Source organism: Oreochromis aureus, linkage group 11, assembly GCF_013358895.1.
Source record: "Oreochromis aureus strain Israel breed Guangdong linkage group 11, ZZ_aureus, whole genome shotgun sequence".
NCBI classification, from domain to species: domain Eukaryota; kingdom Metazoa; phylum Chordata; class Actinopteri; order Cichliformes; family Cichlidae; genus Oreochromis; species Oreochromis aureus.
In genome coordinates this window covers 18548873-18575370 of record NC_052952.1, presented here as the reverse complement: position 1 = coordinate 18575370, position 26498 = coordinate 18548873, and the positions used below count along the sequence as shown (strand labels likewise).

Sequence of the window (26498 nt, the reverse complement as noted above, 5' to 3'; positions counted from 1 at the left end):
CATTTTGAAATACCTCACAATTGTTTTGTATTCAGTGGTGGAATAAATAGCATTTCCAATAAAAAGCAATATCATAGCATACTGTCTTAAATAAAGAAAAAAAAGAAAAAAAAAACCCAAAATGTTTGGACACAAGCTGAGATTTGGTGTGATCTGTAGAGCTGTTTTGTCTGAATTAGGGAGGGGGTTGGGGGTGACTTGACCTGCATAATGGTGGTGGGTATTGGAGATAATTTCATTTTATTATGCCTATAATAAATAAGAATAATCAGCTTCCATTTTAAAAAACCTTATCACGCATACGTGTATACGTGGTAGAGCAAATGTATTTCAAGCCTACAGGGCGAGTTCAACTTGCGCCAATGATGTGTTTTATTTTGTAAAAGCCTGCACCAGAAGTGTCCCTCTCTTCTTCTGCATGCTTGACGCCCCGCTCTCCCGTCTCTGTTGCAAGCAGTTTCACATCAGTTGAACGGGAGTAAAGCTGGAAGCCAGACTGCGAGCGCACCCTGAGCCGCTTACAGATCATTTTAGCGATTTTTATCAGATCATCTCATCACTGACAAGCGATGCTTCAATGATAGCGCGATATATGTGCGCACCTTTGGATGAAGTTGGACTTTTCTTCTTTCTAAACTAGAAACAATGTGATCATGTAGAGTAAGAAGTGGCGGATTTCGGAGTACATTTACTGATCCAGGGAAGAGGGATTTAAAGAATGGGCAAACTTCAGTCAAAACACGGTAAGACAGCAAAATAAATATATAAATAAATAAATAAAAATGAAGCGAAATGACACAATTTGAATATTGTAGCCTAAAAAAACTAACTAGTGTCTCTTTTACATCCTCGTGCGTCGTGATCCGTAGCGTGCAAGCGCAGAGAGAACCCTGAAGGTGAGGATAGACGCACATCATTTTTGCGTAATGGTTTGTAAATAGTAACGATCTAATAAACCGCAGGACTAGCCTGAGATTTGTACCTGCTAATCGGTGTGTATTCTCCGCGTCTCAGGAGACAGTTTTGTGGTGAACGCCTTCCTCCGGAGAGGGATGGAGGAATGTGAGAGGTACAGCGCGGCGGATCAAAAGCTGAAGAATATGCAGGTAATTATTTTCTTACTTTCTTCAAAACTAAGGTGATCTTCTATTGATTCAAATTTTAGGATGTGGATTGCATGCTCATTGTATGTGTTTGACAGTTTATATAAAATTCATTATTGTGGAGGGGGAAAGCATGCCAGGTGTTTTTGTGTGTGCTTGAATTTGCTGATGGGATGAGTCTGTCAGGCACTTCAGAGCTGTTACATTGCTTTTTCCCCTGAAAGCTGATCTGAGAACTTCTTGACTTAAGTGGAGGCAAACTGTATTCACAGGCATGTGTGAAGACATGCTGATGTCTTCGCAGAGTTGTAGGTTGTTGTTCTTTCTGTCATGTCTGGCTCCGGCACAACACTGCAGCGGTTATTCCCCTGCCAACATTGCTGGATGGGTTATGACAGCCATGAGCCCCATGTGTGAAGCGGCTTGGCAAAGCAACTCAGACCCAAACACACACACACAGACACACACACACACACACACACACACACACACACACACACACACACACACACAGGCTGGTTGGAAAGGTAGTCATTTCTCAGACTGAGGGATATAAAGTTTGCTCTTGTGGCTGCTGGCATCGTGACTCGGGTTGTGTCTTTTTCTTCAGTGCCTCCCATTCTAGCACGGCTCCCAGTGGGCAGCCCTCTGTGGCATAACATTACATCACTTCAATTAGTGTGCCTTTTTGAGGGGTACTAGAGAGTCTCAGGCTCTCAGACAGAAACTGCAAGAAGTTCACACGGCAGCACAGACAATCTGTGAGGTAGGTGGCTGTAATAGTGGAAGAGTTATGGATTATATCAGGGCTATAAACCACCCACTCAAGGCAAATTAAAGAGAACTTTACTCGGCTTCAGAGGAGGCTGAGTTCACACTCCCCTGAAGGAAAACCACCAAAGGCATAAGCTTGGCACTTATTAGTAGGTGGCTCCCTCCCTCACTTCTATCAAAGTCATTCCCCTGATTTATTTGTGCTATTAGCTGGTTGCATTAGTGGCTCAATCACACCACAAAACTGGATGGCTGTTAGCATGTAACTAGCAAACCCTTTGCTTTTCATGCTTTCTCTGAAACTATCTCCATGTGGACTGAGACAAGGTGGACAGACTGAAGCACAGTCATTGCATATAATGGTCTCGATGGGTCTTTGTGGTAAACTGTAATCAGGTGGTGGTTATTTTATGTCGGAAAGTGACTAAAAGAATCAATTTGCGTCCTTTCTGTGTTAGAGTTCTAAACTTTCCTTGAGGATTTGGCGATTTCTGTATAGAGATGTGACCAATCACATTTTTTGGTGGCTGCTGTTTTTGTTCCCATTGGATATCTATGTTTGTTGAACTGCTGTGTTTAAGAAAGTTGAATTTTTTGTTACTTATTCGTACTGTATAGTTACTATTTTTGTGTATGTTGTAGATGTAATTGTAAAACTAAATAAATATGTATTCTTATAAATCTAAAAAAAAAGTGAACTACAGAATACAGAATATAAACTACTAAATAAACCACAGTCAGGAATGAAAATTATACTAGATCATATCTTGAGTTTCACCTCAGTATTGTATTCCAGATAGAGCATGCAACTGCCTGCTCATATTAAGTGGAAGCTCCATTCACGCTGCTAAAAAATGGGCCTAAACCAACTTTCCTGTAAAGATATGAAATGTCCCTGGGGACCCTTTTAATGCTTTATAATTTCCCCACCTAAAAGACAGAGCTTCCTCAAAGATAAAATTTATCTCTGCTATCAGACGCTAACACCATTTCCCTGTTTGATCCCACATTCTGCTAATTAATTCTTCGCTGGGATCGGATTACTCTGTCACATTTCCAGTTGTAATTATTGGATTATGGCTTCTTAGATGTCTGGAGTCTGGATTAAACAGGTCCGAGCAAACAGAAAAACAGCAATAATGATTTAATGTGTTTAGAAGTTGTTGGGAGTGTGTTTTAGATTCATCGCAGACACGTTTTTTTCCCCCAGCTAGGATAGAAGTTTCGCCACACGGTTCTGGCTGATGAGCTGCAGAGACAGTTGAAAATTCCTTATGATTTCATATAGGAGAAGATTGGCTAAACACATGGCGCGGCTCTGACCATCCCCCTCCTCATTGTCAAACGGGGGAGTAGAATTCCTGAGTTGTCTGGGTGCGACTTCAAAGCGCAGAACTGGGAGTTATAAAAGGGCTCTGATATCAGCGAAGGCTCCGAACCCTCACTCCTCTATCCCACCCCCCCTTTTCCCCGTCCTGGGGGATGGGCTGGGGGATAGTGTGTTACCAAAAAATAACAACAAAAAAACCCAAAAACCCAATAACATGCATGTTCCCATCGTCAGTCTGTGTAAATCTGAATTTCTTCAATAAAGCAGGATTTTTGTTTTGTTTTGTTTTTTTAAACTCCGGCAGAGTGCGAATGCATCGCTGCGCTCCAGGAAGGAATAAGAAAGGATCAAAGGATTTAAAGACCTGTTTAAATATTGATATCACTGCAAACCATGATTCATGATTGCAGCTGTACCGTTTCTTCAGTGTAATCCTATAGTCTCCTTGAAGTGCGGTATTAGGGGACAAAGAGAGAGTGATTCAGCGCAATGACTTTGCTCATCCTACAGTCAAGAGACTGACACTTTTGTGCAGGTGTTCACGATGAGTTTTCTCTTTTGAAGCACCTGGTGTGATGTTTAATCATTATATGCGAGATCAACCTGGCGGAAAAGTTACCCACCCCACTACATAATAAATTACCCTAATCTGCACTTGTTAAATATGTAAGCTACCTCCAAGCTCTGTGAAGCTTCCAGGAACACCAACACATCCACAGTCTCTCTCTCACACACACAGTGTGCTTCACGTTGGAGCTTCAAACACACATGCTTGAATGCCCAAATATTGACAGGCTAATTCAGCTTTTCAGCACCACCTTTTGTCTCAAAACTTCCCATAGCTGCAGCCTCCAAAGAAGGAGTGTGTCAACATCTTAAACTCCACAACAAAGAGCTTTATTATGCCACTTTGAAAGGTTAATAATATCACACTTGAAGTAAAAAAAAAGAAAAAGACTCAGTCAGGGATTTAGCTGGATGTAACGATGTGCCAAAAGCTCCAAGACACAAATTTATTTTGACTTACAGAGAGTTACATAGAGCTCACCCCTCAACAATAAATTAGGTTTAAGAGCGTAGTTCCCAAGCAGCTCACTAAACTAATTGTAAGCTAATGTTTTTTTAACATTCAATTCGGAATCTGTGAATAAGACTTTCCCCTTATATAACATACTCATTTGGTGATCCTGCTCAAAATGGATGTTTTCTTTGGACGGTTTTGCCGCTGGGCATTTGGGTATATCTTCTAGTCGCCACGTTAATTTTGAGTTAGCAGTATTTGATTTGGATCCGAGGCCGGGATATCTGTGTAATCTTAAGACTATGACACTAAATAACATTTTATTTTTCGGCACACGGGGGCAAGTTTTTAAAAAAGGAGGCGATCACGCTGTGAGTATACTGGATACATTTGTGTGTGCAGCTCCTGAAGTCCTCGACTTCTTTCAAGAAATATTTTTGTAAGCAGCATCTCGTGACTTTTTTATCTTTTGCTTTTCCGTCATCTAAGTCCACGAATGAAGAGGAAAACATCCTAGAATGAGGCACAAGCAGGGAACAATACATGGTGGAGAGGAGACAAAAAAGGTGTGCTTGTATATGTACTGCTTTTGAAGAGACTTGAAGGCATTTAGTTTGTTTTTTTCCACCCCGTCTTTTTTTTTTCTTTCCTTTTCTTTTTTTTAAAATTGGCTTCACAAGAAGGCGAGCTGTGAGCCTTCATCTCTGAATGAAAAGCATGTGGCTGGCATCCAGAACAGCGGGGTCTTTCAGCACGGCCTCAGCAGACATCTGTTCCTGGTTTGTACAGCAAAAATCCTGGAGCAGGGAGAGGGGCTGTGGTGGGAAGGGGGAGTAGGGAGGGAAGAGGAAAAGAGTACAAGGAGGAGGAATAGAGTTTACGGGTGTTGTTTTTTCTTAAGGGAGATATTTGGGGGTTTTAAAGGTAGTGGGGGAAGGCGGGGTAATTGAGAGCCTCATCTGCCTTCTTCACTGCTTTCTTTAGGGAGACAGAAGTGGACCATTGATCTTATCTCAGCTTGCTTCCCACATTAACTTGTAAAAGTGTTCAACGTGTAAATCAAGCTACTCTCTTGGTTTTTTCTACACTGATTGCCATTTGCTCAGAACATTCACTCCCCTGTCAGTGTAAACATCATCACCTGCTTGGCTCTGACCCTTCTCGCAAGTGTGACGTGCTTGTTTTAGACTTTCTTTCATGTCTGAGCGCATAGGTGTGTACCCCCACGTGGCTTTGCCTGTGTGTCTGTATATTTGCGAGTGAATAAAAGGCACGACAGAGTGGCATGTGTGGCCCGAGTCTAATGGAGAAAGACATTACAACACTGTTAGCAAATTGAATGTTTATTTTTCTGACGATACTTGTCTGAAGTACTTGTTTGCTCTCTTTTACTGTAATTCCCTTGTGGCCAATTCTCATGAAAATAACTCTTTATTGCCATGAAAAAAAAAAAAAAACCATGCTACATACTGATTTACACGCTGTCAGCACAAACCAGAGCCAAATTAATCTTATTAGGGGATACTGGGACTAAAAATGAGCTATGGGCCCCTATAGATCCTTCCTGTCGGTTGTTTACTAAACAGATTTGGAGTCACAAAAAACTTGAAGGAATAATTGTGTAGATTTTATTGCGATGATAAATCAAACTCTCGTCTCTCTATGGACATGACTAACATTTATAAAGAGCTTTTCTAGTCTTGCTGACCATTCAAAACACTTAAGTCTCCAAGCCGCATTTAACTATGCATTAATACAGATTCTGCATTATTAGAATTCAAGCTCTTTATCTACTGCACATCCATGACCAATTTTGTTCGAACAATAAATTTATATTCAGCCTGCTTAACATAAAGTCTTAAAACAGAAAAAATTAAATAGCCTGAATCCCTCCCTACTGCTTCATGTATACTTCTCTGTTGAATATATGTACACTATGCAAGTGGCCAATGTCATTACCAGGATTTACACCTGTGCGGGCTGTCAGTGTGACAGTGTAGATTACGACATTAGGGTTTAACACCTGAGTTACACTTCTGTGGTGAATCTGTGTAGAGCCTACAAGGTTGCCACACCAAGTGGCCGATGTTGCCAGCACTTATGCTCCGTTCCCTTTACTTTGGAAGTCGGGTGACATCACTCCCAAGTTGACTGCTTTCCAGTAGTAAAGTCGCAAGGAAAAGCAGGATTTGTTTTGCTCCTTGCAAGGTACAGTCATTCATCCATCACTGGCAATATAGCGCAATGCCTGTTGTATTGCATTTAAAAACGCCGCTGCAGCAAGTTCATGGATAGAGCCTAACCACTTCTTTGTGTATGGCTTATTTAGTAAGTCACACACACACACACACACACACACACACACACACACACACACACACACACACACACACACACACACACACACACACAGTAGTAGTAGCACAGATTAAAAGTTTTACAGTTTTACTAATTCTGGATAGTGAGTTGGGGATATTAGAGCTTCTCTGACTTTGCAAGTTCCAAAATCTTACCAGGGTGTTCCAGTTGAAAATTCTGACCCAGGAGTTTTTTTGACTTCCCACTTCAAGTGGAAAGCAGCACTGTTGCGTTGCAGTTTTGCTACCAAAGCAGTGGTTAGCAGTGAGGTTTCTCTCTTTGGAGGCAGAAAAAGAAGTAGCTGGAAAGGCATAGGAGGAATCAAAGGTTACGACGTACCTACGGAGTACATTTAACATGGAATTATAAATCCCTTGCAAGATAACAAAATCATCCTATAGACCCTGCTGTGACCTCCCACACCACAACACAGTATGATGGGGAAAATCGTGGTTTAGTGGTGGTAGTGGTTTGGAAATCTGTGAGCAGCTATAGTCTGCCTTTCTGCCCGCAGAGAGCGTCTGCTGTCAGATGGGGGCAGTGTCAAAGACATGTGGTACAACCGGTCTGTGGGTTACTCTTGCTTGTACTGTTGTTAGACCCTCAGCTGGCTGTGGAGAACAGTAAAAGTTAAAACATACAAATAGCATTATCCGTGTAGAGCATGGATGGATGGCTGGGTCTACTGCTTAGGTCAACTGTGCTTATTTCAGGAGTTTACTCAGGGAACTCAGGGAACATGTTTTCCTTTTGCCTCTTTTCCACTAACAGCTTTTCAACTCAGCTCTATTCGGTTTCCATTAGAACTGAGTACCACTTCAGTGTGGGTGAGGTCATTATAGCCCACACACACAGCCCAAAAGTCCCTTGACATACTTTTTATGCGGCACAAGCACAACACAACAATGGACGATATCGAGGCGATGGCATACATGCTGCTAAACCAATGCTAAATGTCTGCACCTTGTTGTTGGACCACGGTGCTGGTTTGTGTGCAGCCGTTTCCCTCGTCGTCGGGTTTCAAAAATGACAGGTTTGACTCTTGTGAAGGAGTCACTCTCATGACTCATCCAGTGAGTCACACAGTGGCGTGCAGTCTGTTGATGTTGCATATTCAGCTCGACTCGGCTCAGTTGGAACCCTGGCCAAGTAGCTACTAAAAAGGTACCTGGTACTGGGTACTGCCATCTAACAGTCAATCCAGAAAACCAAGCTGAGTCGTCTTTTCCACTCTGCTTTGTCTGTGTGCTGGCAAAACAAACTTCCCCTGTCTGCTGAGGAGAGACAGGTGAAGTGAATATAACCTCACTTAAGTTGTTGTTACACTAACGTGAATATAGAATAGAAGCCTCTCACTATGTGCTAAGCTCTCTATGTCTGTCAACAAACAGTCGGCTAAAGGTGCTTCGTATTGTAAGGTAGAGACCTTACAATAATACAGAGAAATCTCCACCAATTAGACGACCCCCTGTGAACAAGCACTTGACAACAGTGGGAAGAAAAAACTCCCTTTTAACAGGAAGATACCTCCAGCAGAATCAGAAACAAGGATCTGCGATCGGTTGGGCGTGAGGAAGACGGGACAAAGGTGAAAAAAGCCATCCAGAAATATTGGCGATTTTTCTTAACCTAACAAACTTGAATTTAGCGACAAATAAATACTTAAACAATATTCACATGAAATACTCATGTTTTTCTTGGAAGTCACCATGTTGTGATAATTAAGCTATTCAGCTATGTATATGTTCTTTTTCCCACTCTTGTTGCTAAGAAACAGTCACACTGAATGAATAAGAGTATACCTTTTACAAATAGTGTCATCAAAATACCTAAATCAGCTTTCATAAGTACATAATAAATAGTTGTTAGCAGGCTTCACACACAGCTTTACCCACTGGTTATATTTGATGGCATCAAAAGTGATAAAAATTTCTCTAAGACAAAGGAAGTTACTTTCATTTCATTGTCTTCATTATTGGACTGTTTATCTTCACACTTTTGGACAGAAGCACTGTTGTGGTTAGTGATATCTAAGCCACATCATCTCTGCTTTCTCTTCATTATATTAATGAGAGATTTACACAAATGGATTACAGTAATATCTCACCTTTCCGAAAGAAGCACAGCTTTTCCTTCACACTCAATGAGCTAGACATGCGTGGTCACCGATGACAGCAGGGAGACCTCGCCTCCACTACATCATGGGTAGTGTGGTGGTGGGTGTTTGGGGCAGCCCTGGTGAGGGTTAATGCTGGTGGGTGTCTTTACCCCCGATCCCTGCCAGGGGAAAGAAAATACCTGAAGCTGGAATCCAGTGCTTAGCGCTGACATTTTTGGCAAAGGCTGCTGGTTCCAAGTGTGTGTTTGATCTAGTGCTCTCCAAGCCAAGTAAAACACCGGGAGACTCAAAGGTTATTACATTTTAGTGTGTAAGGTATGTTTCCACATAAACCCCTGTTCTTTTCCAAGTGGACTTCATTTCGCAAGCCTTAAAGCAACCAGGGGAATATTATATTTTTTCAGTTATGGTTGCCCATAGTGTTATTGTATTCTGTCATTGTTAATTGATTGCATTGTTATAATTACATATTTAGCAAAATGTAGTGCACACAATAAGTTTGGGGAGGATGTAAGAAACTCCTGAATACGTGTTTAACTTAAAAAATTTTACAAAGGACACTCCAGATCTGCTACTCTTCAACATTTAGTTTTGTTTGAGGTTTTAAGACAGAAAGGAAGTCTGAGGTTTTGGTTGTTTGCTTAAAGAAGACAGGAGATTACTCTTTAGGAAAGAAGTGTGTTATGTATTAAATTCAGCCAGTTGAAAATTGTCCTAATACATACATATCAAATGTAGAGATGACCTTTATGTTAGATAATCATAGAGGGAACTAAGATGGGCATCACAAGATATTGAGTTGCGGGAATATCAATGGATTAAAAAAAAGGGCATTTATATAAAATATAGATGCATAGTTTTGGGCTGATGAACACCTTTCATGATGCGATGCAGTGTACGCCTCCTTTTGTCTCTTGTTACCTTCAATTTCTGTGTTGCTCTTGTATAAACAGCCTTCAGGGTCGCAGCTTAATGTGTCGAAACTTCATCCTTGCACCGCATTCATGAACCTGACACCCTGCTGGGTTTGAGGCTTCAGAGTGAAACACCACACACGCCACATACCCTGGCTTCCTGTAACCATCCAAAAAAACAAAAAAGACCAAGAGTATTCTGGTGAGCGTATCCTTTACGCATAGATCAAGCACTGTAGTAATGCCTTATGCTCAGTTCTACACATGCTACGTTGGGTAGTACCAGGATTATGTTTCATGTTCATTCAAGGTTCATTAAGATGTTCAAGGTAACTTTGAAAAAAGGTGGAATTTAAAAATCTAATGAACAGATTTTTAAAACTATCCACCTTCCCATCCTCAATTTTTTACATAGGGATTACCAAATCCCTATTCTTTTTTTTCAAACACAGCCTAACCCAGACCCCCGAGGAGTCTTCCTCTCTCTCTGAGCTGAGCCTTCCCCTCTTTGGGACCCCAACCCTGCACATGTGTAGGTATCGCTATTACTCAGCTCATAAAATGCCACAGCCCCATCTGAAAGTGGTTAGCTGTTGAAACACACTAGCAGCTTCAAAGCTTGGATCCAGGCTCTGCAGACAGCACAGGCCTGGCCCTCCTTTTGCACAACGCATTCCTCTCCGATGGGGGATGGCTGCAAACGTGCTTTTGTTACCCAAACCTGTTCCCGTCATCAAAACCCTCAGTGAGTCCCCATTAAAAGGAAGTGGTTATTTTTGTCATTGGTGGTAATTTAATTTTGAAAAAAACAAAAACACGAAAACAAAAAACTGCAGGATGATTCTGCTTATGTGTTCGGAAGAAATGAGAGCTCAGCGGTTCTCACAATATGCATTGGTTATATACCCGCACACCTTTTGTGCTCCTTCTATATGTGACAGAAAAGGAGGGAGAGGATGAAATGCTGCTGAAAGAGGCCTCTGTTCTTATTTCCTCTGAAGGCAGCCTTCTTTTCTTCCCCCACCCATTTTTTTCCCCGAGCCCGTCCACTTCAAAAGCTGACCTGAGCCCTGTGTGCCATGTAACATGTTTACCTAAAGGCTTATTTCAAATAAACAGCAGTTCTCCATGAGATGCCTGCCCCTCCTCACTGAGAGCTTTTCAGAGACACAATCTGCTCACAGGAGGCAGATCTAAAAGAAAACACACTTTCTTAAATCTTGATATCATTTCACGATATTGCCGCTCATTGCCTTTTGTGTCTTACAGTTTTACAGAAGAGCTTACAAGTGTAGCAGAATGTGATGAGAAAATGTGTTCCTCAAGTATTAAAAAAGCCCAAATATAGCGAGTTAAGTTGCAAAAGAATCTCAACAGGAGACTTGGAAATGCATGAAAACATCAGAAATATCACGTGCAGTTGCTCCGCAGGATCTTTCTTTATAACCAGCACTTACCTCTTCATGCTGATAGGGGCCCAACTGATCCTATCATTTCAAAAAATGCCAGTGTATCAGAACACCTGAACTTTTACCCCCACTGTCACATGCTTGCAAGGCTTTTAGAGCTGCTCTATCCTGGTAGCGCCTCATTATCTCATAGCTTTTAAGGTGTTATTGCACATCAGCACCCTTCTGCTTTTTGAAGCATAAATCCCCTTTAAAGAACTTTTATCAGACTTTTAAGTGTCACACTTAGTGCTTTAAGTGGACTGCCTTCAGACTTGCTGCATGATGGAGAGCAAGACTCCATCAGGCTTGTAGCTTTATACTGGAGATAAGATAAGAATACACAAGGAAGCTAACACTAAGCTAAGTGCAGGCTCGTCCGCGGCCCTGTAGACCTTCCAAACTTACGGCTGTGAAAGCAGCAGTTTTCGTGGACTCTGCAGCAAAAAAGCTAAGCTGGAGATGGAGGTGGAGCTGAGCTAAGCTGCCCTCTGCACCATAGCTTTTTGATCTCTGCTTGCGCCATGGATGAATTACGTTTCAGAATTTCACACTGGGGAACAGTGTTTCAGAAACACAGCTAGTCTGTCAGGTCACTAAAGTGCACACATGGCAGCCTGAGTCCAAAAAGAAGACGTGCAGATGTTAAGTCTCGCTGATGGTGGTCTGAGAATCTGCACTTGGCATGTTTCTGTGATGTGTTGCAAGTAAAAATTATAATTCATGGTTTGCACCACGAGGCTTTAATATTCTTGTCTTGTAGCTATGATTTCAAGAGCAATTCATCACATGCATACCCTCATATCCTTTTTACTTTTTTTGACCAATTATTTTCTTTGAGAATAATTCAACAGAAATATGAATGAGCTTTGCATGATTTTGGTGCATCAGTAATTAGCCCATGTGCTACTTTCTCTTTTCAGTATCTCATCTGTTCCTCTTCAGCTTGCAACTTTCTACTTCTTTTTCAAAAGAGGTTGCGCCTCACGTGCCATAGCATCACAGCCAGTGACTTACTGGCAATTGTCCATTTCACATAGCCGGGCTTCCTTCACATCATCTCAAGATCATGGAGTCTCCTCTGCTTCCTGTGCCCAGCAGGGGTGTATTTTTAGGAATCCTCAGGAAAACACTTGGTGTTGACCCTGGGATGACCCCCTGTCCAGTTCCAGGACTGTGAGGAACTTCGCAGCTTGGATTTAAGCCTGTTCTTGCAGTGTCAAGAATTCTTGTGGTCTTTGAGACTGGCAATCGCTGCTGGCTGGAGGAGACAGCGGTACGGGACAGTCAGGAGGAGTTACACAACAGCAAAGAGAGAAAGGAGATAAAAGGGGTGCATCCACTATGAATAAGCTGCTGCTGCTTTTTTCAGCATGTCAGATTAAGATACTGTATTTAGTGTCAAAAACTGTACCACAGTCTGCAAAGCCAGGATGTTTTTGCAGAGAACAGGAGGGCCTCAAGCCTTAAATATCTCACAGTAAAGAGCACAGTACCAATTATGCAAATAAGTGGTGTCGCCTAGAACCTGAGGTTTGGCAAATGTGTCTGTAGAGTAGTTAGGTTAGACTATAGCAGATGAGTTTTTAGAGGCTCCGCCTTCTGCTTCCCTTATTTGTTGCGTTTTGCTCAGGATTCTGGCTGTCTCTTACCTGCAAGCCAGAATCTCCTGGGGTTTTGATGCACTGATAATACACTACAACAGACCTTCGTCTCTCTTTGCCTAATACGCCTTCCAAAATGATGTGTTAAGAATCGATTGGTCATGACTCCGTAAGCTCTTCTTTTTGTGGTTACTCATATCCATCTGTACTTTTCTTTGTAAATTACATTGAAAGACATTGGAGTAGGTAACTGCTGGACTGGAAAATTTTGGTTTTGACCTTTAACCAACTTCTGTTCGGTTGGAAAACCTATACAGGAAACCAGTAGACGGCTCATCTACCACACCACAAGCCTTTATAATAACAGCAGGAGAGCCACAACATCTTTTGTCACTGGCTGCTGTATTTGAGAGTGACTGAAAAATAGTCAGCAAGTCTGCACAGAACTCGAATGGTGTAGTGCCAAAAACTACAGGTGCCTGAGTTTTTTTTTATAGCCCCCTTCTAAGTGACTTTGAGTGTCAAGTGGGTACCAGTTAGGCTACTGTATGTCTGCTAGACCTTTCTCTCCTAGTTCGACTTAGTAAACTGGACCTCTTGACTGTGTTTGTGGTGGTGGTCCCTTTTGAAGCATTTTTAATTCAGTTATCTGACCAATAATCACATTCGTGCTGCAGTTTCTGTCATTGAAATTGTAGTGTTTTATTTGTATATTACATAGTGCTAAGTACATACCATGCATATATTCCATATATATTCCATATTGAACCATATTATGGTCAGTGTTGGAAGTCTTCATTCCTGTGTCCAGCAAATTTCTGATCTAGCAACCTATCCCAGAGCTGATTCAATACAGGCTAGTTGTGTATAACTAATTTTCTCCCCGCATAACAGTTTTTTGCAGTTCGTGGACTAAACCAACATGTTACTGGAGTGCCATCTATGGCCATCTTCCTATTACAGTCTCTGTAACCAATCTGTAGATAATCAGTGATAAATCGCTGACAGACAAATGCACGGTTGAATAAAAGTAGAGATGAATGAACAGAAAAACAGTTGCAATAGCAATCAAAAGTTAAACATAAAAAGGCGATGGTTTAAACGGTAAAAGCACTGAGCATTACTAATTAATAAATAGTTAAAATACTTGATTAAAAAAGTTGTATTAAATACATTGTTCAAATACCTATAAACACTACATTTTGAAAGAGTATCCATGTAATACTTATTTTGTAGTCCATGAGATCATTTTTGAGAGCTGACGGGTGGTGATGAAGATGCACTTGAGCTTGACTGATACAGCTCAGTGAGTGCGTCAGACGAAACAGGTTGAGAGACATGCTACATATAATGCAATGTTGCTGCTCTTACCCACTGGTGTGCAGCTGTCCTTCCCCAACATGATTTGTTTACATTTCTCAGTCACCCGTAGGAGCATCGTAACGCCTGTAGCTCCACCAACCTCCAGCCACAGAGCCTCGCCCCTATGAGCTGCCGGGTCTGGTTTTCAATGCTGTGACTCAAATCTCTTGCAGCTTAGCAAAATGAGCAGCGAAAACAGTGTGTCGGTGGTTATCTCACAGGTGAGAGCTATTACAACTGACATCTCACTGCTAGACAGACAGCTGGAAACCTGACACCATGTACAGTACACAAAAAGCACTCTTATGGGTGAGAGTGATTGTGTTGACGTGTTTTTATTGCCCACTAGAAGCAGACAAGACGGAGACATGCTTGCTTGTTCACTGTAACTGACAGACAACCGGTCTGAATTGCTGATGTACTAAACCCCTGGCTACATGAGATCATTGCAGCTGGTTTCAAGCTCAGCTGGACACTTGCATGGAGTAGCTACCTTTGGACCATAATGGGATTGGCGTCCCAGTTGCCTCACCCACAACCTGGCATTCTGAGATCCTCTGTGTTTTTTTAAAGGGCCTGTGGAATGTGGAACAAATCCTCTCAGCTTTATCGGCCTGGACGAGCTCCCCATTGGCCGAGCTTAAGAGCCAGGGGCCTGTGCGGGAGCTTACAGAATTTCACATGGAGGCCAGAAACACAGGAACATCCTGTTTGAGTCCTACGCTGACTTTGATATGCCGGTGCTTTGTGAACTCGCTTCCTTCTTGTTTTCGTGTTTGTCAGGCTGTGCGTATATGCTCAAAATATTGCTTGCTGTGTGTTCTCTGTCTAGTTTATGTGTGTTCTTAATATCTGGTGCTGCAAAGTAAAAGATGAAAAAGATGAATGATTCCTTTGATTGTTTTATTAAAAATCTCCCCACTTTAATATGAGAACTGGATCATCTTAAGGTCAGGGAAAATTTTAACAAGAAGCACGATTAATTGATCACGAAGATTGCTCCAGCCCTGGATTTCATATGTTTAACACAGTAGGCGAAGCTGGTTTGAATATCTATCCTCAACAAACAACAAAAATCTTAATTACAGCAATGTGCAAAAGTTTTGAGCCACTCCTTGTTTCTTTCCATGTTGCTTTTAAGCCGCTGGACTCTCTTGTCATTTTTTAAAGTTGTCTCGCGCTATAGTTCTGCAGGCTTTCTGAAGATCTTTCAAAATTTTTCTGGCTTTAAATTGGCTGCTTTTTTACTTATTTTCAGTCCTTGTACCTGAGTATATTGAGAGGAGTGTTTTTTATTTGGGTTTTATGAAAAAGGCCCCTAACTCAAGGGATGAACCAGTGTTGTGTCTACACATAGGCTTAGCAAAGAATCAGTTTTAAATTGAATTTTTAGGGACTTGCTTACTAGCAGCATGTTCTAGAAACATAAAATTTATTCTGATTCCCTTAATTTAATCTACAAAAGAAAAAAGCCAAAAATAACAAATCTCGGAAGACATAAGATAGGCAGGCACAGACACAAGGTGATTTGCATGAACTATTAGCTGAAAACTTGGCATACCTCTGCATGGTGTGTAGTGTGTCTTCAAAAAGTTTTCGGAACTTGGACAGGTAGAGGACAAACAAACACGTATAAGACCCAAAAGTTAACTATAGCAGATTAACGTTTGAAAGTCATGTCCTTTAACAATTGAAAAAAACAAATACCTGGCATGGGACCTGAGAGATGCGCTTCAGTTTATCCACCTACTGTTTATTGAAGCCTCATCAGAAATGTATGGAAGCCTGTTTCCGCCACTAAAAAAAAAAAAAAAGTATCCATAACTCGAAATTTGGAGTTATCTGTCTCGAAATTTCGAGTTATTTTCTCGAAATTTCGAGTTAGCACTACCAATCAGTAATCCAGGTGAATGATGTCATTTCCTTGTTACCCGGAAGCTGAACTGTTCAGCTACCAATGCTACAGCTAAGCTACCAGTATTACAGCAAGTCATGGCTAGTGTGGCTTCGCAAATGATGAAATCCTTGTGTTATTAGCTGAATCACATGGCTTTACTATCAGCAAACGTACTCTCGAAAGCGCCAATTTGTTGCGATCCGGTTTTGAGTGCGTATTCCACGTAGATTACTGATCTGTAGAGCTAATTCGAAATTTCTAGTTACTTTTCTCAAAATTTTGAGTTAATAACTTGAAATTTCGAGTTAGTAAGTCAAATTTTCGAGAAAATAAGTCAAAATTTAGAGTTAATAAGTCGAAATTTCGAGTTATGGATACTTTTTTTTTTGTGGCGGAAACGGGCTTCCATAGAAATGGTCTCAGTAGAAGGGTGGGTGTCAAGAAGCCCCTTAAGAAGGGAAAACGAGGAGAAGAGGCTAATATATGCCAAATCACACAAGAACTTCACTGAATATCAGTGTCAATGGGTGTCATGGAGAGATGACTCCAAATGTAAAATTTGTGGTTCAGTCAGTATGTATGGATAAGGTCAGGAGAGACATATAACACTGAGTGTCTATAGCCATCTGTAAAACATGGTGGAGGCTCTGGCATGGTTTTGGACAGTATGTCAATAAATGGTGTTAAAGTGTATGAAGTTATGAACACATAAAAGAACCATACGATTTTGATTCACCATACAGTAACATCTAAAAAACATTTGATTGGGAACCAGCTTCATTTTTCAAGGTGATGATTATGTCAAATATGTTGCCAGTCCAGTAAAAGCATACCTGGATAAAAAACACACAATATAATACTATCAGTCATGGATTGGCCTCCCCAAAGCCTGCACCTCAACATTTCTGAAACAGTGTGGAATCATTTTGACGGAGAACACAAGAAAAGACAGCCAACATCCAAAGAAGAGGATTAAATGTCCTTCAAGAAGCTGTAGAACTGTTCCTGAAGACTCCTTAAATCTTTGGGAAAGCATTATGGTACAAACTTAATGTTCTGCTTGGTTTAAATGAATGAGTCTCCTAATTTTTTAACAGTCCAAACGGGGGTAAAGACTTTACCCTTGGCCCAGACTTTAGACACAAAATATTTAAGTCTTTACTCACAAAAATATGAAGCAGCATTACTTGTGGCTGTTAAAAGAAGAAGATGGCAATGCAGAGTCTGTCAGTGGTGTAATGCAGAGCTCTGTTCAGACGGTGCAGTGAGAATGTGTGCGGTAGCAACATCTTTGTGTGTTGGACATATTGAACCATCATAGCCACATTAAGTTTTCTCTGATCAATTACATGAACAGTGTCGTGATCTACTATGAATACTATTTAGTACATTTGCCTAACCCAGATCTGTAAGACCGATTGAGTCACTGGTATGAAGCACATGGTTTCCAAGTCCCTACAGTAGCCGCCTGTGTGACAGCTGAGAGAAGGGCACTCCATTACATCAGTCTCCTATCAAAGCTCACTTTAATGAAGGCAAGCTGATTACAGCGCTGGTGACAGATGCAGGGTGGCCAGCCAATGATGCTAATCTTTGTTTATGCCATCCACCAGGTCACAATCAAAGCGAGAGAAAGATCAGCGGTGGGGTGAGGAGGGGAGAGTTTAAGAGATAGTATATCCTGATTGAAGGGGAGTGGGTGACTTTCAGTGGTTTACATGCTGCTGTTACATAGACAAGCAAGCATGCTCATCTCTCACCACAGCTGTTGTTATAGTAGGACAGAAGAGGCTTCGCCCCAGCGATTCATGTCGTGCCAAGGGAGAGGTTCTGCCTCCTATTTGACCTCAGAGAGCATCCCGCTACCATGAAACTGCCATATCTGTGCCCGGGCTAGTCCAGATGACAGGATGGCATTCTGCTCTGATCTCATTTCCATCCAGAGAAAGACATGTCAGGGCACGCTGATAGATAAAATACTCTAATTAGTAGACAAAGGCAAATTTTAGCCGTCTAGTAACTGAAACTTGATGAGATGGTGTTTTTAGTTCAAGCTTAGAACAAACAGTTGTTTTTGGCTCGTTTATGATAGCATGCAAAAATACTGCGGTCCTGAAGATAATTATCGTGCAGGCTGAAATTAGTATAAACAATGCTAACTGTGGTAAAATGCTTCTGTTGACTCTGAGCAGCATAATGTCACTGACTTTGATTGAAACCAGAGGTCAGATGAACCAAAAAGAAAAGGACCCTTTTGTTCCAGCCATCAAAAAGTAACATACTTATTTTTCTTTTACTGTCTTGCGAGAAAGGAGGCAGGGAGTTGTGCAACTGATCTTTTGTCTTTTAACTCCCGTTATTGTAGGAACAACCCCCCCCCCCCCTTTTACTCTGCCTCTCTTCAGTAAAACCGCTCACATCTGGTTTTGAGTCAAGGCCAGGTTGGTTTCTTCAGGAATGGAGGGCTTTTATTTCTCAATGGCCCCACACTCCTCTAGTTTCATCCTCCGGTATGCATAAGAAAATCCACTTTGTTTACAAGCTGGTGCTCCCGTCTTTATGTTGATTCTACTCGGTCCACATTTTCATTAGCGGAGAACCCAGCAGTCATCTCCAATTAATAGCAGGAATGTTGGCTGGCTGATGGCTGTGAAGCCTTTCTGTGTCAGTTCGAGGTGACTTTGTGTTTCCACAAACTGTGAATGTCATAGAAAACTTTTATTCCAATTATATTTTCATATTTAAAAAAAAAGCAATCTGGAGGATTTCAGAAAACCACACAACTTCAGATATACACGAGGAAACAGACGGTATCCTGTTTTGTATTTTTCCAGCATATGTTTATACTTGGATGCACATGCAGACATCAGATCGAGTTTCCATATAGAATACCCAGAGGAGAGAGGAACTGAGTAAAAAAAAAAAAATCATGTTAGCCTCGTGTTTTTTAAGATGCAGTTTTCAAAAGCAGTTGTGCATCATATGGTTTAAAGAATTGACTAAAAGAAGTGTGTGCACTTATATTTAGGGGGTGAGCTAGAGGGAGTGATGTGAGAACAAAGATGTGCACTGTTTTCCAGTGGGAGGATGGGTGGTAGGCAGGCTGCAAGAGAGAGAGAGAGAGAGGGGCTGCTGGGGGATGTCTGATGTCACCTGGTAGGGAGCTATGAAAGCATCCCCTGGTTACCCTATCCCACATAAAAGTCTGGCAGTAGGCTGAGGCTTTAGGGAAGCTTGGCAGAACTGCTGCATTAAACAGGAACAAACATCACACACCTTTCTTTCTGTCTCTTATGTCAAGGTGTCTGGGAGACAGAATCTGTTTACATGGAATACTGTCGCTGCTTTTTTCCCAATGCATTTTTTAAAGAAAACTGCTATCTGATACCTTATCATTTCCCTGTCATTCCTGTTGAAGTGCCTGTTCTGCACATGCAGTGTTGGCTTTTTTTTAGTAGTTTTTTTCCTCCATACCCAATGCGACACACTTCAAGGATTTCAGGTGTACACCACTGGTAGAAAAATGAGGAACACTTTGCTCCAAAATGCTAACAGATTTCCGCAGGCCGCAGAGCAGTTTGTGATCTGATAGTGAAAGAATGAGAGCTGCTAGATGCCAGAAAGCAGTTAATTACACATGTGGTGGGCAGATTTGAGCCCGACACTGTGGGCGATGTGGATAGAGATGCCATGTGTTTGGACGTTAAACTGCAGACTGCGGTCGGCCCCAGCCTGCTCTCTCATTAGCTCCCCCCATAGATGTAATGAACATGGTGGTGGTGGTAGTCGGGGGAGCCATGTGCTCAACACAAGCCCCGCTGGTTCGCTCATTTTGCACTCAGCGAGATGCGTCCCGATATGTGATTTTTAATTAGAGACCAGCTGGTTGATTAATTTAGTTTCATTGGATTTAAGGCTGAATCTTTCATTTGGAGGTGCTCGTACCTTGCTTCGCACCCTCATGGGGATGAGGATGGGAGGAATCGGTGGTTGTCTTTGATGTTCCCCTGAGCTGCAGAGCAGTGTCTCTGTGTGAACTCCCTCTTCCTTACATACTGGCCTTCATTATGGGACTGAGCACAGAGAGGAGAGATAAAAGCATCCAGTGCAGAGAGGAAACAACAACTTGGCTGCAGAAACCACAAAAGATGGAAACTGTTTTGTTTTTGTCTATGGATACATATACGCTTTGTTTCCAGTGTGTGCTTTTGATGATTAAAGAGTCCTTCTTGTTTGGTGCCCAGGGACTGGTATCAGTTGTCTCCACCTCTCAAAGAAGCCTTCCAGAGCCTCTAAAAACCCACCTCCGTCCCTCCCCCAGAGCTCCCAGAGACTGGAGTAAGCAACAGATAGGCACTATCTCCCAAACTGCTTCCTCCTTTACCTCGACGCTTATCTGCTTTCTCGCTTCTCTTGTCTTTGTCTCTCTTATCTTCACCTTCCTCCTCTCTTCTCCTTTGCACCCGCTTTCCTCTTTCTTTCTTTCTCCTCACCTCCTGGCCCTTTCCTGCCTCCCTTTCCTCCCCCTCCCCGAGGCTCGACTCCTATTCTTTTTGCTGTTTTTTCTCAGTGTCTCCTGTGGCCAATTTGCAAGGGGTATCCAAGCCTTGACCCTGAGACTCAATGGGCTCCCCCTTTAGCGGTGAAGGTCAGGACCAGATTACAGGCTGGTGGTATCATGCTCTGAAGTGAGGAATAATCATAGGCTTTGAGATTGTTAAATAGAACCACAGGCCCTGGCGCGGTGATTACTCTCAGAAAGAGGGGAAGGGGAAGGGAGAGGAAAGGGTGGGGGGGCTCGTTCACCTAAACGCATGCAGATGTTCAGACTCCCGCTCGAGCCTCAGTTCAGCTGAAGGTACATGGAGTTCTTTTGTTTTCTAGCATCTATCTGTTTTTTATTTGTCTCATTTCAGTGGGCCTCCTTGATTCAATCTGCTGTGATTTTATTTCAAAGTGTGTGTGAAGCAGCTTAGAGTACTGAGAATGACGTAAATAAGATGAATCATTTGTTGTTTAAATACTTGTGGTTTAGGGCCTGTGCTGCACTTAATTTTCATTGTTTCCACAATCCAATTGCAATTAAAGATTAGCTGTGTGTGTGTGTGTGTGTGTGTGTGTGTGTGTGTGTGTGTGTGTGTGTGTGTGTGTGTGTGTGTGTGTGTGTGTGTGTGCATGGAGACCCTGCTGCCTTTGCCTCAGTGTGCCTGAACATATGTAGGATGCTTATGAATGCATTGTGGTTCTGTTTAATGCAGGATATAGATTATTCACAAATGACAGCAGAGCTTTTTTTTTTCACCCCCTCCTTTCCCGTCCTTTGTCCTGCTTTGTTTTATGGCTATAGAGTTGTGCATTTAATCAGTCCCATCCTATCTGCACGGAAATTTCCATCTGGTAATTATTCTCCATTCAAAATAACTGTTGCTGAGACCTCACTGTGAAGTTTGTTTTACATAAACCAAACGTCTCTGAGCCGAGTCGCAAGTGTGAAATACGACAAAACTTTTTTTTTTTTTTCCCTAAACTCAGAGCTGCCATCAAATGTTTCTCGGTGGGTGTCGCGTCAAGCAGGATGAGAATAAACAGGTTGGCTGAGAGAGAGAGAGCTCAGATGATGAAGTGCATCATGGTGGGGTTTTTTTTGTCTTTTTTTGATGGATGTGAGGGATCTGTTTGAAGGGCTTGGAGGAATCTTGAAAGCTTGGCTGTGGCTGGGCCTGCTGTGTCCCAGACAGTGAAACACAATAAGCGTGCAGATGTTCAAAGTGTTTGGCCGCGCTGGAGCCTCCAGCCCTCTCCCGTTCATCTGAGTAGGAAATGCTTTAGCTGGAACTGTTTGTTTTCTCTGTGTCTGTGGTCTGAACTGTAGATTCACTTACATCTCTCTCTCCCTCCTCCTCTTCCTCCTCCTCCTCTCTCTCTTTCTCTCCGTCTCTCTTTTCTGATTTGTTTCCTTGTCACAGGAGTTTCCAAATGGTGAGCTGAAGGAAGGACAGTTCACAGATCAACACTGTCCCCTAGAGGGTAAGTGGAGAAGGATGTGCTTCAATTGATTTGGCTTGTGGTCAAACTACAAGTTTTCCACAAGATTTTTTTTAATGTGATGTTTTGCAAAACGTGCAGTGAGCTGGGTTTTTAATGGCTTTGATTAAAGCATACCAAGCTACATGGACTAAGCACAGCACCACTGCAAAATAAACGTCTGTAATAAAACTAGTAAGAATAACCCTTGCATCACGTGCAGATCTTAAAAGCTTTCCTTAATTACATCTGGAACAGTTAAAAGCCATCAATTAAAGCGCAGATCTTTGGCTTCATTTCGTAGGTTAAAGCAAATGCACAGCATAAAAGAAACCCTATTTTCCTTGGAATGAAAAAGCAGTCGTGCTTAGACACCTTGTAGCCAGACAAAAAGGATAAAGGCTTGTGAGGGTTTCAGATTAAAAAGGATGTTTGAAATGAAATGAAATCAGTGTGTCTGTGTCTAACTGAAATGTGTCCTCTTGTGTTACCAGTGGTTCTGCCTCCAGAGAAGGCTGAGGGCTGTGAAAGCTACCTGCAGTACCTGCACTCAGAAGAAGGCGAGAGGGAGACACTTAGAGACGCAACCAAAGCTTCGGGGAAGAAACGTATCAGCCTGGATGTACGTACACTATGACATTACTGTGTTGTGGTTAAAAATAAAAAACCCTAAATAAATAAAGAGAAATTTACAAAACGAAACACAAGTATTTCTGGGGACACAATAACATGACATAACTGCAGGAGAAGCGCCAAGTTAACAGTAACGGCTAATAGCAAGCATGTATCTATAGTGTTATATGAATAATGTTATTAAAACACATAATACTTTGCATCTTTTTCTCCCACACAACATCGATGAATCCTCTGCAAGCCTTTGAATATTTCGGTTCTTCTCCAGCTGGCCCGTCACATTATTGTGTCCCCAGAGAAACCCGTGTTGTGTTTTGTGTGCTTTAGCAGCATTTGCTGGTGTTTTCCTAAGTTGCAGTCCGCTTGACCTCTCAAGACCACCATACATACCCACACTTACCACACTTCAACCACGTAATGTGATTATGTTTATAAATACACTACAGTTCAGATGTTTATCACATAGTATGTGCGCAGGAGTGGGTTAGTGTACGGACATAACGGGGATCAATTTGACTGACATTGGGATTTTTAATGAGAGCAGGACTGTGGTGTTCCAGCCTAAGCCACATACAGCTTCAGACACCACTTTAAATGAGTGCATATAACACTGAGTCAGTGTTGCCTCATATGACACTTTTTTTTTCCTGGTTAGAAATGAAAAGCCATATGCTAAAATCCAAAAGCAGTAAAACAGTTGTGTGTTTTAGTGAGTAAAAGCTATTTAAACATCGATGGATGATAGGTAACCTCTGCTCAAGCTGCCGCAGCATGCCTTCTCCATGTGGGCAGAACATCTGTCTGTAGGTTACACCACTCCAGACCATATCCTGATTGAGTTTAGGGACCAATAAATATATTGTAATGTTTAGACCTGCATGTTTTAAAGAACTGCTTGGATTTGCCCTTTTGTGATCACCACTGGTTACGTGAGCCGAGGTTATTTCATGAAACCATAAAGAGCTTTGTCTTTCCCTGAGGTCTCTTCTCTTGTAAATGCACGTGTTCATTCACACTGTGTCAGCTCTCCATCTCCACTGCTCCAGGGTCTATACTCCAGATGTTTATTTTTCCATTTATGAACACGTTACCTGATACTTCTGACTTCAAGTTGGTTAAAAAAAAAAGTGGTAACTCCGAAAGGTGGCTACACTCATTTTTGGACTCATCTGTAGAAAGTTGAAGGACTTAAAAGAGGTCATAGCTGAAGGACCTACTGACCACTGTCATTAATGCTGCTGTGTTTTCCCTTTGGCACACTGCAGACATGCAGTATTGAGCATGCAGTGCTCTTACTGTGCTTAGGATTGGTAAAAACATGGAGATTAAAGCCAACCAACTGCTAAAAATTTAAATGTTTGTATTCTCAGGATTTGGAGTGTGATGTTTCTGTGGAGGATGACAACCGCCAGGAGTGGATCTTCACTCTTTATGACTTTGACAACAGTGGAAAAGTTACTAAAGAGGTATGTGACAACATAGCGACACTTACTGATGAGCATACCTCTAAATATATTCATTTATTTATTGGCAACTAATTTTATATCAATAAACATGTTCATCTGCGAGTGCTGATACTTTGTTTTGGTTTCATATTTTATATGCACCTTATACGTGTTTTGAGATACAGAGTTAAGATCTCTGCGACTTTGCATCATGTTACCTTTGTGTCGTGCTTGTCTGAGCCTTCTACGTGTGTCATGTGTCTTCTTACTATTCATAGTCTGTCCTTTTACACGTTATTCTGTCAGACGGCAGCACTAGAAACTGTATTAAAAGGGTTTTATCTGTCACTGTAGGACATGTCGAGTTTGATGCACACCATCTATGATGTGGTGGATGCCTCTGTGAATCAGTCCTGTCATAACAAGAGCAAGACTCTGCGTGTCAAACTGACTGTCACTCCAGAGCCCAGAAGCCACAGAAGAGAAACGGGGGCAGGTAGATGGCACCAGCATTATAACTTAGATTATCGTTGTAACAATACTCTTAATTATATCATTACGATTATCGTTATTAGAATTATTTTCTGCAACAGAAGCAACAAATGTGGCCAGTATTTCACGTGTAACCATACAAACACTTATAGCACCTGTCTTATGATTTATACATAGCAGTTTACAGATATGGCAAATCTATGGGAAAGATAGTTTTCCCTTGTCTGAACTCTTGATCTCTCCCTCATCAGAGCGCTGTCACCAAGAGGAGGGTCGTTCAGCTGACAAGAGGCTATCGTCCTATATCAGGTCAGCACTTGTTTTAAAACCTTTCCTGTGTACACTGTGTTGACTCGGCTTGAGAGTTAGCTATTTATTTCTTAACGCACCCACATGCTTATTTACAACAGTAGAGGGCAGAGTAATGAGCCACCAGCCACTGAGGGTCAACATTACTGTGTGGATGAGAACACGGAGAGGAGGAATCACTACCTTGACCTGGCTGGTATAGAGAACTACACCTCCAGATTTGAAGGTAAATGTCTTTTCTGTTGTGTTTTCGTGCAGCCTTCTTGTTTGCAAGTTGAGGGAAGAGAAACAAAATTGTAATTTTATTTACAGAAGCTTTAATTTTGCTGTTCTACACTAATTTCTGTCTCCGTCCTGTCTGTCAGGAACCACTCCTGTCTTTCCTCCACAGGAGGCTCATGCTCACAGCTCCCAGAGCCGCTCGCGCTCCCAGGAACCAGAAGTCCAAGTTGCGCACCAGCGCCGCTCACAGGTCATCAGTGATAGCTACAATCCTACCGAGTCTCGAAGCAAGGGGGCACAGTTCGTCAAGTCCCCTAAAGGAACCTCCAAGGGTAGTGGAGGCAACAATGGGGGAAGCGGAAGTGGTAAAGCCACTAAATGTCATGGCCACCACCCTCCTCTGCAGACGGTGCTCCACAGCGGCAGCGCAGCAGCTCATGGAGGTCAGGATGTCTACCACTTGCCACACCAAGCCCAAAGCTCCGGCCACCACCAGCATCCTTTGCAATACAGCCACAGTAAACGCCTGAGGGCCAAAGGCCGTGAGGCGCTATCCCCATCCAAAACCCCTCTGCCAACTCAGTCCCACCCCCAGCAGCCACCCCCAGTGCCCTCTGTACTGCCAGGCCTGGAGAGAGAGCAGGTGTCTGTCCCTCCTGGAAGCCCTGGCTTTGTGGTTCCTGTGGTCCAGCGCCATGAGCACCACCATCATCATGAACACCACCACCATCACCACTACCACCATTACCACCAGACATGACCGCTTTCAGCGTGCAGTGACTAAAACTGTACAGGACCAACCACAGCCAACCACACCAGTCACAAGGACTAAATGTCATCCCATGGGAGTGTCTCACTCTTCTGCCCAGGATCTTTTAATTTCCTTCCTGAAAGCTAAACAGTTGAATCCCGAGATTAGATGTACCAGGGGAGCGTGTGGCGTGGTGACAGATAATGCTGCACCACAAGGATGATATCGCGTGCCACACTGTGAGTGTTATTTGTAGATTTTCTGCCGGGATGGTACCAGTATAAAAGAGGATGACTTTTGATGTAACACCCCTCCTCTCCTGAAGCTGTTGATTATACTTCATGGAAGCTATTTGTCAGAATTGTTGTATTGTTCTGTGCAAGACCTTTCCAAAACATGGATCTCAGGTGTAAAGGTGCTGCTGCTCTCAAGCTTTTCAGAGGGTTATTTCTCTCGGAGGCCTGCTGTGGACCGAGGGGTTTCCTTTTTTGGGGGGAGGGGGAATATGAAATCACCACTGCCAGTTTTAATGCAAAAATATCTTGGTATATGTATAAAAAAATCTATATATGTAAACACATTTTACTGTATAATTATTATACTCTATATGCATATTTCATCATGGATATAATTATGCATATATGTATTTTGTCTTTTATATATTTTAATAAACGTTATATAGTTCATTTATA

General features: G+C 42.2%; 1 protein-coding gene and 1 long non-coding RNA gene across 3 annotated transcripts; one reads left to right on the top strand and one right to left on the bottom strand.

The window, feature by feature from the left end:
- The first annotated feature begins 455 nt into the window (after nt 1–455).
- On the top strand, nt 456–26498 carry nkd2b (NKD inhibitor of WNT signaling pathway 2b). 2 transcript variants are annotated; one of them, XM_031746295.2, is made up of 10 exons: nt 456–743; nt 870–896; nt 1015–1106; nt 21897–21957; nt 22449–22576; nt 23958–24053; nt 24387–24528; nt 24776–24833; nt 24938–25059; nt 25199–26498. In XM_031746295.2, exons 1-10 carry the CDS (start codon nt 719–721, stop codon nt 25813–25815), a joined length of 1368 nt encoding a protein of 455 aa, XP_031602155.1. In that variant the 5' UTR covers nt 456–718; the 3' UTR covers nt 25816–26498. The 2 variants fall into 2 exon arrangements, with proteins under 2 accessions (XP_031602155.1, XP_031602154.1); XM_031746294.2 differs by having other exon boundaries at nt 24935–25059.
- On the bottom strand, nt 6560–9941 carry LOC120442835. Its single transcript, XR_005614966.1, has 2 exons — nt 9627–9941; nt 6560–8863 (listed from the first exon to the last, which is right to left on the bottom strand). It is a non-coding gene; the product is annotated as an uncharacterized LOC120442835 (long non-coding RNA).